The 12,912-nt window shown below is 36.4% G+C and overlaps 1 protein-coding gene across 1 annotated transcript in view; it reads right to left on the reverse strand.

Annotated features, from left to right (window-relative positions):
• Nucleotides 1-852: 852 nt before the first annotated feature.
• CFAP299 (cilia and flagella associated protein 299) overlaps nt 853-12,912 on the reverse strand; it is a 561,069-nt gene continuing 549,009 nt past the window's right edge. Inside the window, exon 6 of the mRNA XM_081095523.1 lies at nt 853-1,094. Coding sequence (XP_080951649.1) covers nt 999-1,094 — 96 coding nt within the window. The 3' untranslated portion in view covers nt 853-998. The remainder of the gene's footprint in view (nt 1,095-12,912) is intronic.

The following is a 12,912-nucleotide window of genomic DNA, read 5'->3' on the forward strand; positions in this document are numbered from 1 at the left end:
GTATCTGTATATTGACAATGATGAGACTACATCAATACATCCAATTCTAATGTAATACCACTCTACTCACCCTGACTGGGAGCTGACACCTCTTGCCAGACCACCCTTCCCCCATAATACATGCTTCTCACCCCACTGAAACTCTGAGCATTCTGCTTTGGGCTCCCGCCCCCACTCAGAGCAGACTTTCACTTTGTTCTTACCTAGTTGCCTTAACACTGGGTTGTTTAGAAAGGGGAGAGAAGAGAAGGGGAAGAAGAGCAAGAACCAAAGATTAATTTTAAATCACAGGTGGACTCTGAATAAGATCTTTTTTGCACATAAGCCACCTGCAGGCTTACATGAGGAAAATGTGTTCTTTTCTCTTACAAAGTCCTCGTCTCTGCAATCTTCTGATTTCCCTTAGATTTCCTTTTCTCAGCTTCCTTGTCCTGGGATTCATATCATCCAGCACTAACACGTATCTAACACTTTCATTCATTTTATACATCATCTCATGGGATATTTCAGATTTCATTTACTCATTTGCTGTTACTGAAAACCCTACATTTTATTATTATCTTTATGCCTCTCCCCATGTGTGACCCTTATTCTATTCTAGTTTATGATTTTATGCCACATGGCATAAGGTTTGGTCCACTAAATTTGGCATGGTAGGACCTGAGACATTTTTATTTTGGAAAATCTGAGCTACAAAATGTGTCACTAATTACTATATCCTTGAAGTCGCAACAAGAATTCCTCCCATGAAGTGTTGCAATCAGCCTCAGTGCTCAGGAAAAAAAATGTTAGAAAAACCTCAAATTATATTAATAGGCTATCTGTACAATAAAAAAAAATCAGTCAATATTACAGTTTCCTTTCTAATTTCTTTATTAACTTTTAATATTCTAAATTGCCTTCCAGCTATAAGACTCATTCATTATTGTAATCTGTTTCTCGTTACAGGTTTCATTTAAATTCAGTGAACAGTTAGGGAACCATCTAACACGTGGCAGTTAAGTCTTTCTTCTGGAAATGTGGTCAAAAATGACAGCTTGTATGTAGAGCTCTGTCGGGATAGGGATTCTAGTAGAGTTGTCACCTGGTGAAGCCTAAAATACAGAAATCATATTGTTAATCAGTCCAATCCGTGCAAAAATTGGTATTAAAGACATTTTCTTCTGGTTTCAATGTTGTAGCAAGCAGACCTACAAAGGCTGTGGCAATGGAGATCTTTCCATGTTTTCCCCCAGATTCATTTTCCGAGGAGCAGTGATAATTCCACTCCAGAGCTTTGAGTCCCTGGGTTGTGACATTACTAAAACTATCTCGGATCAAAGCAGGGTCTGAGGCTCATACTTGTCCAGACTCTGCTGAACAACATGGGTCACTAACTCTGCATAATTCTCAGGGAAGGGCTTTGTGATCACAAGTTAATAAGTAAAAAATAATCCTATTTCGATTTCAAGTAATACAAATGTCTCAAGTTTGGAAGTGATTCAGACTCGCGAAAGTAACCTGTCCAGGTGGGTTTCATGAAAAGGTTCTTATCACTTTAAAAACAATTGTTATGCTTTCCCCCCTTCAAATTATAATCTTTGAAAATAGATTTGTTCCTTCTGTGTTTATTCAGGGTTGTCTATCATACTTAAAGCCTCCTAAGGAGCTCCTGTGGGAATAAATATTCACTGATATGGTATTGATAAGACAGAAGAGAGAGGTACTAAAAGTGGTAGACAACATCTTCAATTGGGAAATTATTAGTCATTGGGCCTTTGCTATATTGGAGGTACAAAAGAATAATCTTACTTGTTCTCTCTTCTCTGTAGGAAGAGATGATAAGATGATCTGGGACTAGAGAGGAGCTTTCGTATTGCCTTTTCCCAATAGTACCTATTTTTTTTTGTGCTAACTGAGAAAGAATATATTAGATCCATCTTTTATTAAATAAGTCAGTAAAATTGCAAAGACTTTGAAATAGGTTAAAAGAATGGGTGTCCTGAGTGGCTCATCCATCCAAGTCTTTTCTGCCTTTCATCATTTTTGTACTACTTTACAACTCTTTAAGTTATAGAAAACTGATGATAAGGCCAGATATTCTTGTCTACAAATATGCAAATGAATTGTGCCTACTGGAAGGCAATTAATTATTGCTCCGTATTGGGGCCTGCTTTGCATCTATTTGTAAGTCAATTTCATTTTTATTTTATTTCTCATATATGTTATGCTCTTTGAATCCTCCTTTGAAATATTTTTAATATCTTACTGGTTCCCTCCATAATTAATGAATTAAATACAATCTTTGGCATATTCATTTTATATCTGTATGAGAGTCACAATTATATCCTTTTAGGAAAAATAATCTTGCAGACATTGTGGAAGTTCCATGTGGTGTCCAGTGGCTTCCCTGATAGCAGGGGAGTCTGTGTTGCTGGGGGGTTATTGCATTTCCTAGAAGACTTCAAGCCAAACATTTCTGTCCTTGGCGCCAAGAGGTAAATTCCCAGGAGCAACAGAACTTTCGCTTTACTGTTCTTCTGTTTCTTTACATATTTTCCTTTTTATTATTTTTGTGTTTTGTGTTGGAACTTTTATAATCAATAAATTATTCCCCATTGGTGACAGCAATGATTTAGAATTTGGTTTTATGGTCTAACCTTTGTGATCTCTGTAAATGAATGAATAGATTATAGAGATTTATTCTTTCTTGGGTGAGAAACAACAGAGAATATGATTTATTAGTATTTTCTTTTCTTTGTTTATTTGTCTACTTGTCTATATGAGCTCTTGTGCCCACTAGCAAAGAGAAAAACATTTTTCTATATGGAGTATTAATTTTTGTGTGTTTGCTTTTGACCAGTGGCTAATGTTTAGATCTGAAGCTATAAGCTCTCTGGGTGACTATGTATGTGAACATTTTTCAGGCCTTTTTCTTTGTTTTTTTGTTTTATTGTTTCTCAGAATCCTTGTACAATCTTGGTACTTACCAAGGACCCCATAGAATGTTTACATGCAGTACAACAACTAGTATGATAGCCAAAGATTTTCTAACTTTTATATATAGAATACTTCAAATGTAATGGGAAACAAACACGTACTAAAACTCTATAGAAAAGTGTGTAGATGGCAATGATTACAGGAGAAGAAACAGAATATACTAACATGCATATGAAAGAAATGTTCATCCCTAACAAAATTAAAAATGCAAATTGAAATGACCCCAAATAAATTTGGATATAAAATGAACAACATTAAAAATATGCAAAATAAATAGGGCATGGAGATTGAGCAGTCTTATTTCAGGTATATGTAATTGAAAATTGATATGGTGTAACTGCAAAATAATTTGACAATATATTTCTAAAGCTTCACAAAGTTTTTACTTTTTAACTGAGCAAGTTACACTTTAGGAATTCACCTTAAAGAAAAAAAAAAAGAACACCGAAACTTGGTTATAGAGAAGTATTATTTAAATTTGGGGAGAAAAACAGAAACCAACCTAAATGTCCATCTATTAGAAATTCTTATATAAACTATGATTACTCCAGGATTAAATGTTATTTACATTGTTATACAGCTAGCTTTTTCGCTTGATAATAAAGCCTAAACAGCTATTCATACTGGCATATCAACTTTAGTAATTATAGTTTAAAGTCATTTTTAAAACTGCTGCATAGTATTTAACTGTGTGAATGTGTCATAATGTATTTTATCATTGCCCACTCATGGACATACACATAATTTCCAGTTTTCAACTATTGCAGTGAAAAATGATATCCTTTCAGAACTTTCATTGTTTCTGAGTTGATAGACCACCAAGAACCAATATTCGTTCATTGAACACCTACTCAATGGCACATTAAACTAATTCTCTCATTTAATCTTCACAACTTTTTGTAAAATGGTTGTTTTTACAGAGTTTACAGATGAGATAACAAAGGTGAAGAAGTCTTCAAAGAGGTTTAGGAATTTCCTTAAGATCTATTTAACTCCAATACATAACACCTATTGCCTCTCTTCAGCAGCTTTTCCTGCCTGAGTCCTGCTGGCTATTCCCACCATTTGCTGCTTCTCCTGCTGCTCTTCTAGCCTCTTTCAGCTACTCCCATGTATTTTGGGGAGTCCCTGGGTCTTCATTTCTCCAGTGGAATTCATTAAGAGACTTCAGCAAGTCTTTAAATATCCTAAAACATTATTATACTACTCTGTGTGTATGGCCATGTATGCATTTCCTTTTTTGAGCAAATCCATAAAACATCAGATTTTTAAAGTAAGCTGCATTTCCCAAAAGGTTAAGATCCTATCTTCTGGAGCAGCTGGATGTGTCTGTGAGGTAGTTTTCTGGACTCCCCAGTTGGGGCTGCAATCTGTTTGTTTTATTGTGTGTGTGTGTGTTTTTTTTTTTGTTTTTTTATTCTTGCTGAAGCTCTTTGAGGCAATATACATTGCTGAGGCCCACCGGGTTTATACTGAAGATACTGCAGCCAGCAATAACCACTTAGACACTGTCAACATGAGATTTTCCTGTCTTGCCATCGGCCTTGATCACTGATCATGCTATTATGTTCCATGTTCCAGTATACTTCAACCTCCCTCCCCTTGCTTTGGGATTTCAGGTCTCAGAAATTGCAAGCACCTGCTGGAGTTGTGAATGGTTAGGAAGGAATCATGGGAGAGGACAGCTTATTCAACTGTAGAGAAATCGTGTTCTCTTTGAATTAGAAATAGTCGCTTAACTGTCGTCTCGCACGTGCAGGGAATTCACGCCTGACTTGTGTTTTTTAGTGCCTGCTTCTTCGTCATTAGTTATTACATCTTTGAAATCACGGAGGAAACGATTATTTGTGTGTTTTTAATCTTTAATTTTTTTATTTCAATTAAATTTATCAGGGTAACAATGTTAATAACTATACAAGCTTCAGGTGTACAGCTTTATAATATATCATCTGTATACACTATTGTTCTTACTTAATCATTTTATCCACTAGGAAACTAATCTTCCCTTGTCTCTCACACTGCTTGTCCTTATTTGTGAGGAAAAATTGCATGAAAAATGAGCTTGAGTTGGGGCTACTCTCTATTCCTCAAATTCTTTTATTATCATTTCCCTAGTCTATATTGGTCCCTTTTACCTTTGGCATGATGTTTGATTAGGTTGCCCTTCTAATTAGAAGTGTGAAACAGTAAGTTTTCTTTGTCATGAATATGTTATTGAGATATGTACTATTCTTTTTACTACAGATATTTGATTTGGATGGTGAAGAGTTATCATTAATAATCTTTATTACTGAACATTGATATACATCTAATAATTCAAACATATATATTTAATTTTTTTTCTTTCCTCCAGCTCACCTTTCCTGCGCTGCACTTCATATATGAATTCATACATTGAACACTTAACAACAATGTGCTTATCTCTAGGGATTGTTCCATACCATTGCATATAAAATAAAAATGTTTTCCAGGTCAAGAGGAGGGCTTAGCATTTAAGTGTAAGGAGTTTTAATTCATAAAAGCCATGCTCTGCTAATATAATTTTTGATGGATTCCTCAAGGCCATTGATTTTAGCAGAAGTTAGTTGAGTTAATATTAATTTATATGTGGTGGACTTTCAGTGCAGGTATCCCAGGTGATCGCCCAGGGGAGAAAATGTGCAAAGGCTTCTTAGTATGTGGGTGTTTTGGGGCTGTAATCAACCAAACATTCAGTAATTTGGGCCGCAAAACCAGAAATTTGGCAAAGCCTCAACTTTCTTAATAACTGTGACTATGCCACAGTTAAAAAGCACCGTTTACAAGGGCCTCCGAGGAAAATCCAGGAACCAAAAAAGTGGTGTTGGTGATTCAGTAAGTGTCCCCTGCCCCTTGCGTGGCATTTGAGCGGATGCTGTTGGATACTTTGAAGAAACCATAGCCTTGCTTAAACTTATTCTATTCAGTGGGAGTTTTTATTTTTTATTTTTTAATGTCCAATGACATTATACCTGGGCCCTGTATAAAGACAGATTGTAAAACCGAGGACCTTCACTGGGAGGGTGTGGCTTTCAGAGATTAAATTCGAACCATCTGTGGAAAGGATGGAGGAATGTTATGGGCCTCCATTTTGAGAAGAGCAATTTCAAGGCCGTGGCAGGCTCCATCTAATTTTAATGTCCACATGGCAAGGGAAATTAAGACCAGTCAATGAACTGTGAGGTAGCATTAAGGAGGCAATTAACACCTTCCCTACTAATGGTCACAAGTGCTCTGGTGAGGGTCGCTTGGGAAAAACAGAACAGAGGAAAGAGGAGCTGAGAGAAGGTACTGCTGGAATCTTCCTCTAAATTAACCCCACCCCAAATAAAAACGTATGTTCTTTTGGTAAAAGTTGTTTTTAATTTTTAAATCTTGTTCACCTAGATATTCTTTTGCTTATAGAAAAAGAAAGTAGAATTGGGCAGGCCTTTTTTTTTTTTTGGCATCTGTATAATATGTACTAATGGCTACACATTTATTAAAAATAATAAAATAATTGCTTCTCTCATTTACCCATGGACCTAACACATTGCCATTGCTCTGCACACTCAGGGCCAGTACTCCAAAGTTCAGCAAAGAACCCCCAGTGTTAATTCAACTACCAAGGGGAGGAAAGCACCAGAGTCAATTACTCTAATTTTCAGCTAAAAATAGCTCTATATATGTTTCTAGTGCCTAAGATCCCAAAATATTTTCACGTTAACCTCAAAAGTTTCCAGGATTATTTTTGGCCCTCCTATTCACTTCTTTAGCAAATATTTAATATTCAATTTATTCATTCTGCAGATGTTTACTGAGCACCTACCACATGCTAGCCCTGGAGGTGCAATAGTAAAGCGACCAGAAAGGGTTTCTGCCCCACGTTTCAGTTTATGCTTTCCCACTCTGTCACATATATTGTTTCATTTGAGCCTCTGGACAAACCTACCCAATCTAGTGATTTTTGATGAGGCAGTGATAATCAGAATGGGTATCATCAGCCTCACTCTACAATGATCCAAATAAGTGAGGAAAACTAGCAGCAATTGATCAGCAGAGGCATCCAGTGCGGTGGATCGCATTACTATAGAGGTTATCCAGAAGTCTTTGGCACATGGTCTGTCCTTTCTAGTCTGTTTGTGTGGTCTCAGGAATGTATAATTTAGATTACCTAAAATTAACATTGCTGAATTAAAACTTGCTTTAGAGGAACAAAGTTTGATTACTTTGTGGACATAGAGTAAGGTGAAGCAACAGCTAATAAAATATGACTATGTAAAGAAATGGACATCAAATCCAGCTAATCTTTAGGATCACTTAGGGATATATTAAAAATACAGATTCCTGGGCCGCACTACAGCTGAATTCAGTTTGAACCTCTAGGAGTGGGGCCTACGGCTCTCACATGATTGGCTAGTGCAAGGAGAGAGGAAGGGAAATGTTTTAGTGAATTGACAGAAACCACTCCTAATTAAGCCATGGTGAGTTGGATGTTTGATAATGAACTCTTGTGAAAACATTTTACATTCCAACGTAATGCATTTTTATCTTTGAACGATTGTGATTTAAAAAAAAAAGAAATGAGTTTGGCTCCTGTTATACTGTGAGGAGTGATGGTATGTACAAAATAATACATGCTATTAAATTGGTGCACAACCTACACTGCACATGGCTTCCAAGCTCTGTGACAGTCAGGACGGATCCAGACAGCTTTATGTTACAATAGTGTCTTTGTTTCACCAGTTTCCTACATCTGATAGAAACCACATTCTGTCTAAGATCTTTTTTTTTTTTTAAATATATTTTATTGATTTTTCACAGAGAGGAAGAGAGAGAGATAGAGAGTTAGAAACATCGATGAGAGAGAAACATCAACCAGCTGCCTCTTGCACATCTCCCACTGGGGATGTGCCCGCAACCAAGGTACATGCCCTTGACCGGAATCGAACCCGGGACCTTTCAGTCCGCAGGCCAATGCTCTATCCACTGAGCCAAACCGGTTTCAGCAGTCTAAGATCTTTTAACATGTGTTTTTTTGTTTATTTTGTCATGAGCCACATATCAAGCAACTATATTCAAGATGCAGTACAACTGATTTACTGAATTCAATCATTGATTCTATTATTTTTTGATGGAATGTTTAGGATTCTCTATTTACAGTATCATGTCATCTGCAAGTAATGATAGTTTTACTTCTTTCCAATTTGGATGCTTTTTATTTCTTCTTCTTGTCTAATTGCTGTGGCTAGGACTTCCAGTACTATGTTGAATAAGAATAGTGAAAGCTGATATCTTGTCTTGTTCCCAATCTCAAGGGGAATGCTTGTAGTTTTTTCCTATTGAGTATGATGTTGGCTATGAATTTGTTATATAAGATAAAAAGTAAATATCCAGAAATCAGTTGCATTTTTATATACCGATTATGAACTATCAGACAGGGAAATTAAAAAACAACAACATACAATTTCATTCACAATTGCTTCAAAAAGAATAAAATACCTAAGAATAAACTTAACCAAAGATGTAAAAGGCCCTGTGCTCAGAAAATTATAAGACACTGAAGAAATTGCAGAAGATACAAATAAGTGGAAGCATATACTGTGTTCATAGACAGGAAGAATTAACATCTTTAAAATGTTCATACTATCCAAAGCAATCTACAGATTCAATGCAATTCCTATCAAGATACCAATTTCACAGAGCTAGAACAAATATTCCAAAAATTTATATGGAACCACTAAAGACCCCAAATAGTGATCTTGAGAAGTAACCAATTTGGAGGAATCATGCTACCTGATATCAAACTATACTACAAAGACATAGTAATCAAAACAGCATGACACTAGCATAAAAGCAGATATATAGATCAACAGAACAGAATAGAGAGCCCAGAAATAAAACCATACCTTTATAGTCAATTAATATTTGACAAGAACATACAGTGGGGTAAAGACAGTCAATTCAATAAATGGTGCTGGGAAAATTGGACAGGTATGTGCAAAAAAATGAAACTAGACCACCTTCTTACAATGCACACAAGAACAAACTCAATATGGATTAAAGACTTAATGATAGACTCCAAACCATAAAAATCCTAGAAGAAAACATAGGCAGTAAAATCTCAGACATTTCTCATGGCAATATTTTTTGATATATCTCCTTGGGCAAGGGAAACAAAAGAAAAAATAAATAAATGGGCGTACATCAAACTAAAAAGTTTTTGCACAGCAAAAGAAACCATCAACAAAATTAAAAGAGAACCCACAGAATGGGAGAAGGTATTTGCTGATACATCTGATAAGGGGTTAATATCCAACATTTATAAAGAACTGATAAAACTCAACACCAAAAAATCGAACAAACCAATGAAAAATGGGCAAAAGACCTGAATAGACACTTCTCCAGAGAGGACATACAGATGGCCAAGAGACATAAGAAAAGATGCTCAATGTCACGAATCACCAGACCAATGCAAATTAAAACCAAAACGAGATAGCACCTCACACCTGTCAGAATGGCTATCATCAATAAATCAACAAACTACAAGTGTTGGTGAGAATGTGGAGAAAAGGGAACCCCTGTGCAGACTGGTGCAGCCACTGTGAAAACAGTATGGAGTTACCTCAAAAAATTAAAAATGGAACTTCCCTATGAACCAGCAATTCCACTTCTGGGAATTTATCCAAAGAAACCTGAACACTAATTCAAAAGAATATATACACCCCTATGTTCATTGCAGCGTTATTTACAACAACCAAGATTTGGAAGCAGCCTAAGTGTCCTTAGTAGGTGAGTAGATAAAATATCTGTGGTACATTTACACAATGGAATATTACTCTACCATAAAAAGAAAGCTAATTTTACCCTTTGGGACGGCATGGATGGACCTGGAGAGCATTATGCTAAGAGAAATAAGCCAGTCAGAGAAAGACAAGTACCATATGATTTTGTTCATATGTGGAATCTAATAAACAAATTGAACTAACAAGCAAAATAGATACAGACACATAGAAAGCAGACAGCTCTGGTGGTGATGGTGGTGGTGGTGGTGGGGGGAGCTGTAAGGAGGTGAAGGGATTGAGTGAAAAAGAATAAAAGAGAGAAAGAACTCATGGATATGAACAACAGTGTGGTGACTGCAGGGAGGAAGAAGGAGGTGGAAGTGGAAGGGGGTATATACGGGATCAATGGTGATGAAAAAATATGTAGTCTGTTAAACACCAAACAAAGTAGCAAAAAGGAGACTGTCCTGCAGAATTTCTTATTTTTCATACAATTGACTTTCTTTTGTACCAATGAGGTTTATCAAGCAGAAAAATAATATCACCTTATTTCAGAATGGCTTATGCATTTTCATACTTAGAAATTTTGATTCGAAGTCCTGAAACAAAGACACAGATTCTCATTGAACTATGCAGAATGGCAAAAACTCATATTTTGGCATCCACAGTTGGAGTTCATTTTTCTCTCAAAACTTCTCTGTCATTTCTCTTCTTCTGAACTTTGATCTCAACCCTGGTTCCACATTAGAATAACTTGAGGAGGGTTTGGAATATATAGATTCCCAGGCCTTCCACCCAGGCCAATTCAACCAGAATCTTTGCAAGTGAGGCCAGGCTGCATATATTCTAAAGTTGCCTGGGTGATTTTGATGTCAGGCCTATGCTGAGGACCACTTTCTAGCCAATAAGAGGTCCTTTTCCTTCCCATGCAAGCTCTGTGCTTCCTCTATATGGGATGTTCCTTCCAACTAGAATACCCCTTCTGCTCCAGTCCCTGTGTCCTCACCATATTCATCCTCCAAAATTCAGTTCAGACTTTATTTTTTAATGCCTTAGGTCAAATGTAAATTCTGTCCCCTTTGAATTCTTATAGAGTTTGTTCTGTTTTCTCAGGTCACTTTCTAGATTGTCATTTCTGTGCACATTACCACCCACCTAACCACCCACCCACCCACCCACCCACCAATTAACTTATAGGCTTTTTAGAAGAAGCCTACCTTTCTGGTTTACTTTTAACACCTCACACTGTTCAGTAGGTGCTCAGTAACATCAAATGAGGAAGAGGGAGATGGAAGCAAGGATGAAGAAGTGACAGGTATACTGACTTCCATCCAGCTCACCTTCTCTATATTCCTCCGGTGCAAGTCTCCCATTCTCCGCATCCTCTCTCTTTTCTGAGGATTGGGGTGAAGTGAGATCTCTTAACCACTGTTTTTTTTTTTTTTTAGATAAAAATGCATTCTATAAGTTTGGTCTTTACTTGAATAATTGGGGAGTTAAAATATTAATAACATCAACTCAGAAACTTGCCCACTACCACAGGACCCCTAGTTCTAGTCCTCTTCGTTCTCTATTTGAATTATTATGCTCTCATCCTCTCCAGATTTTCCTCGCAGTCTGTCCTAATCTACACTCTCTCATGTCCTTAAAACATAACTTCTATCCTGTTATTCCCTAGCACAAGAGCCTAGGCATATTTTTCCACTTCCTATTAAGTTCAGTCTGAGATCCTCATTGGTCCTGCATTCAATGATTTTCATGACCTTTCTACACTTAATTCCCCCTCTTCCCCTTCACCTAGCCAATGCAGCAGACAAACTGAACTACGTAGGCATGTTTTACTTTCTTTTTTACACTCTTCAACATTATCTTTTCTAGTAGATTTCATTCTGGTATTGCCCACCTCTTCATCTGTATGAGTTCAATTTCTAATAATTCTTCAAGCCCAATTAATAGATTACCTCCTCTATTGTCATCTAACATTATTCCCAATGCAATCCCCTCACTATCACTTCTCCATTGTCTCCTGCCCCAGGTCATAATTCTACTGAATTCCCAAAGCATTTCCTTTTTTCCCCAAAATATCATTTTCTGCCTTATACTGTAGTTATGTTTTGTACATGCCTGTTTTCCTAAAACTGCTATAAGTACTGAAAGGACAAGGGTTGAAATCTTGCTCATCTTTATAACCTATGAAGTCTCATAATATTTAAATTCCATTGCTAAATTATAGTAGTAATGAACTACATGGCCCTGAGCATGTCATTTAATCTGTTTGAGTCAATTTGTTCATAAATTAAAACATTCTAATTCAACAGAATTAATTTGAGATAGGTTAAATTACATATTTCTGGAACTACACATGAAGATTTAAAAGCACATACCAAAAGAAAGATTTCTGCATGACCTCTACAAAACTTAAAATGATAGCTGCACTAGCTGTTTCCACTGATAAATTCTTGTAATTGTTTTTTTCTGACTCACTTGGATCACTATATAGTAGTCTGGCTGTACCCTCTCTGGCTATCACTGCTACATCAGGTATCAATGACATAATCCATTCAACTTTTATTTAGTGTAGTATTACTGTGTGTTAGCAGGGAATCACTCCTTCAATCACTTATTGCATGAATATTTATTAAGTATCTATTAACCAGGCATTTTCCCAGGTGAGGAGCCCTCACATTTAGTGAATAGAAGAGGGAAATATCTAGCATAACTAAGAAAGATTTTTTTTCAATTTTAACTATTCTATACAATCTCTCTCTCTCTCTCTCTCTCTCTCTCTCTCTCTCTCTCTCTCTCTCTCTCTCTTTCATAGATTATGAAGGTTTAGACCACCTATGTTATGCTAAGACTCAAAGCAAACTTTCCCATGGTTAATGTTTCCTAAAATAAAAATACAAAAAGCCTTTAAAAATTTATTCAGATAATGTAGGGGAGTGAGTGCAAAGTGCTTCCACTCAATCCTCCTAAAGATAATACACTGGAAACATTTTGGTGGGTGTGAATCACTCAAACAAGCATTCTTAACTCAAAAATAGAAACTTGCCTTATTTGTTCCAGATGTTATACAGCTGCAGGGAAGTTAAAGCCAGTGGTCCTGTTTTGAATGCAACCAAGCTCTTATTGCATTTGGAATTTCTTAACC

This window comes from Myotis nattereri, assembly GCF_964212035.1.
Source record: "Myotis nattereri genome assembly, chromosome: 1".
NCBI classification, from domain to species: Eukaryota; Metazoa; Chordata; class Mammalia; order Chiroptera; family Vespertilionidae; genus Myotis; species Myotis nattereri.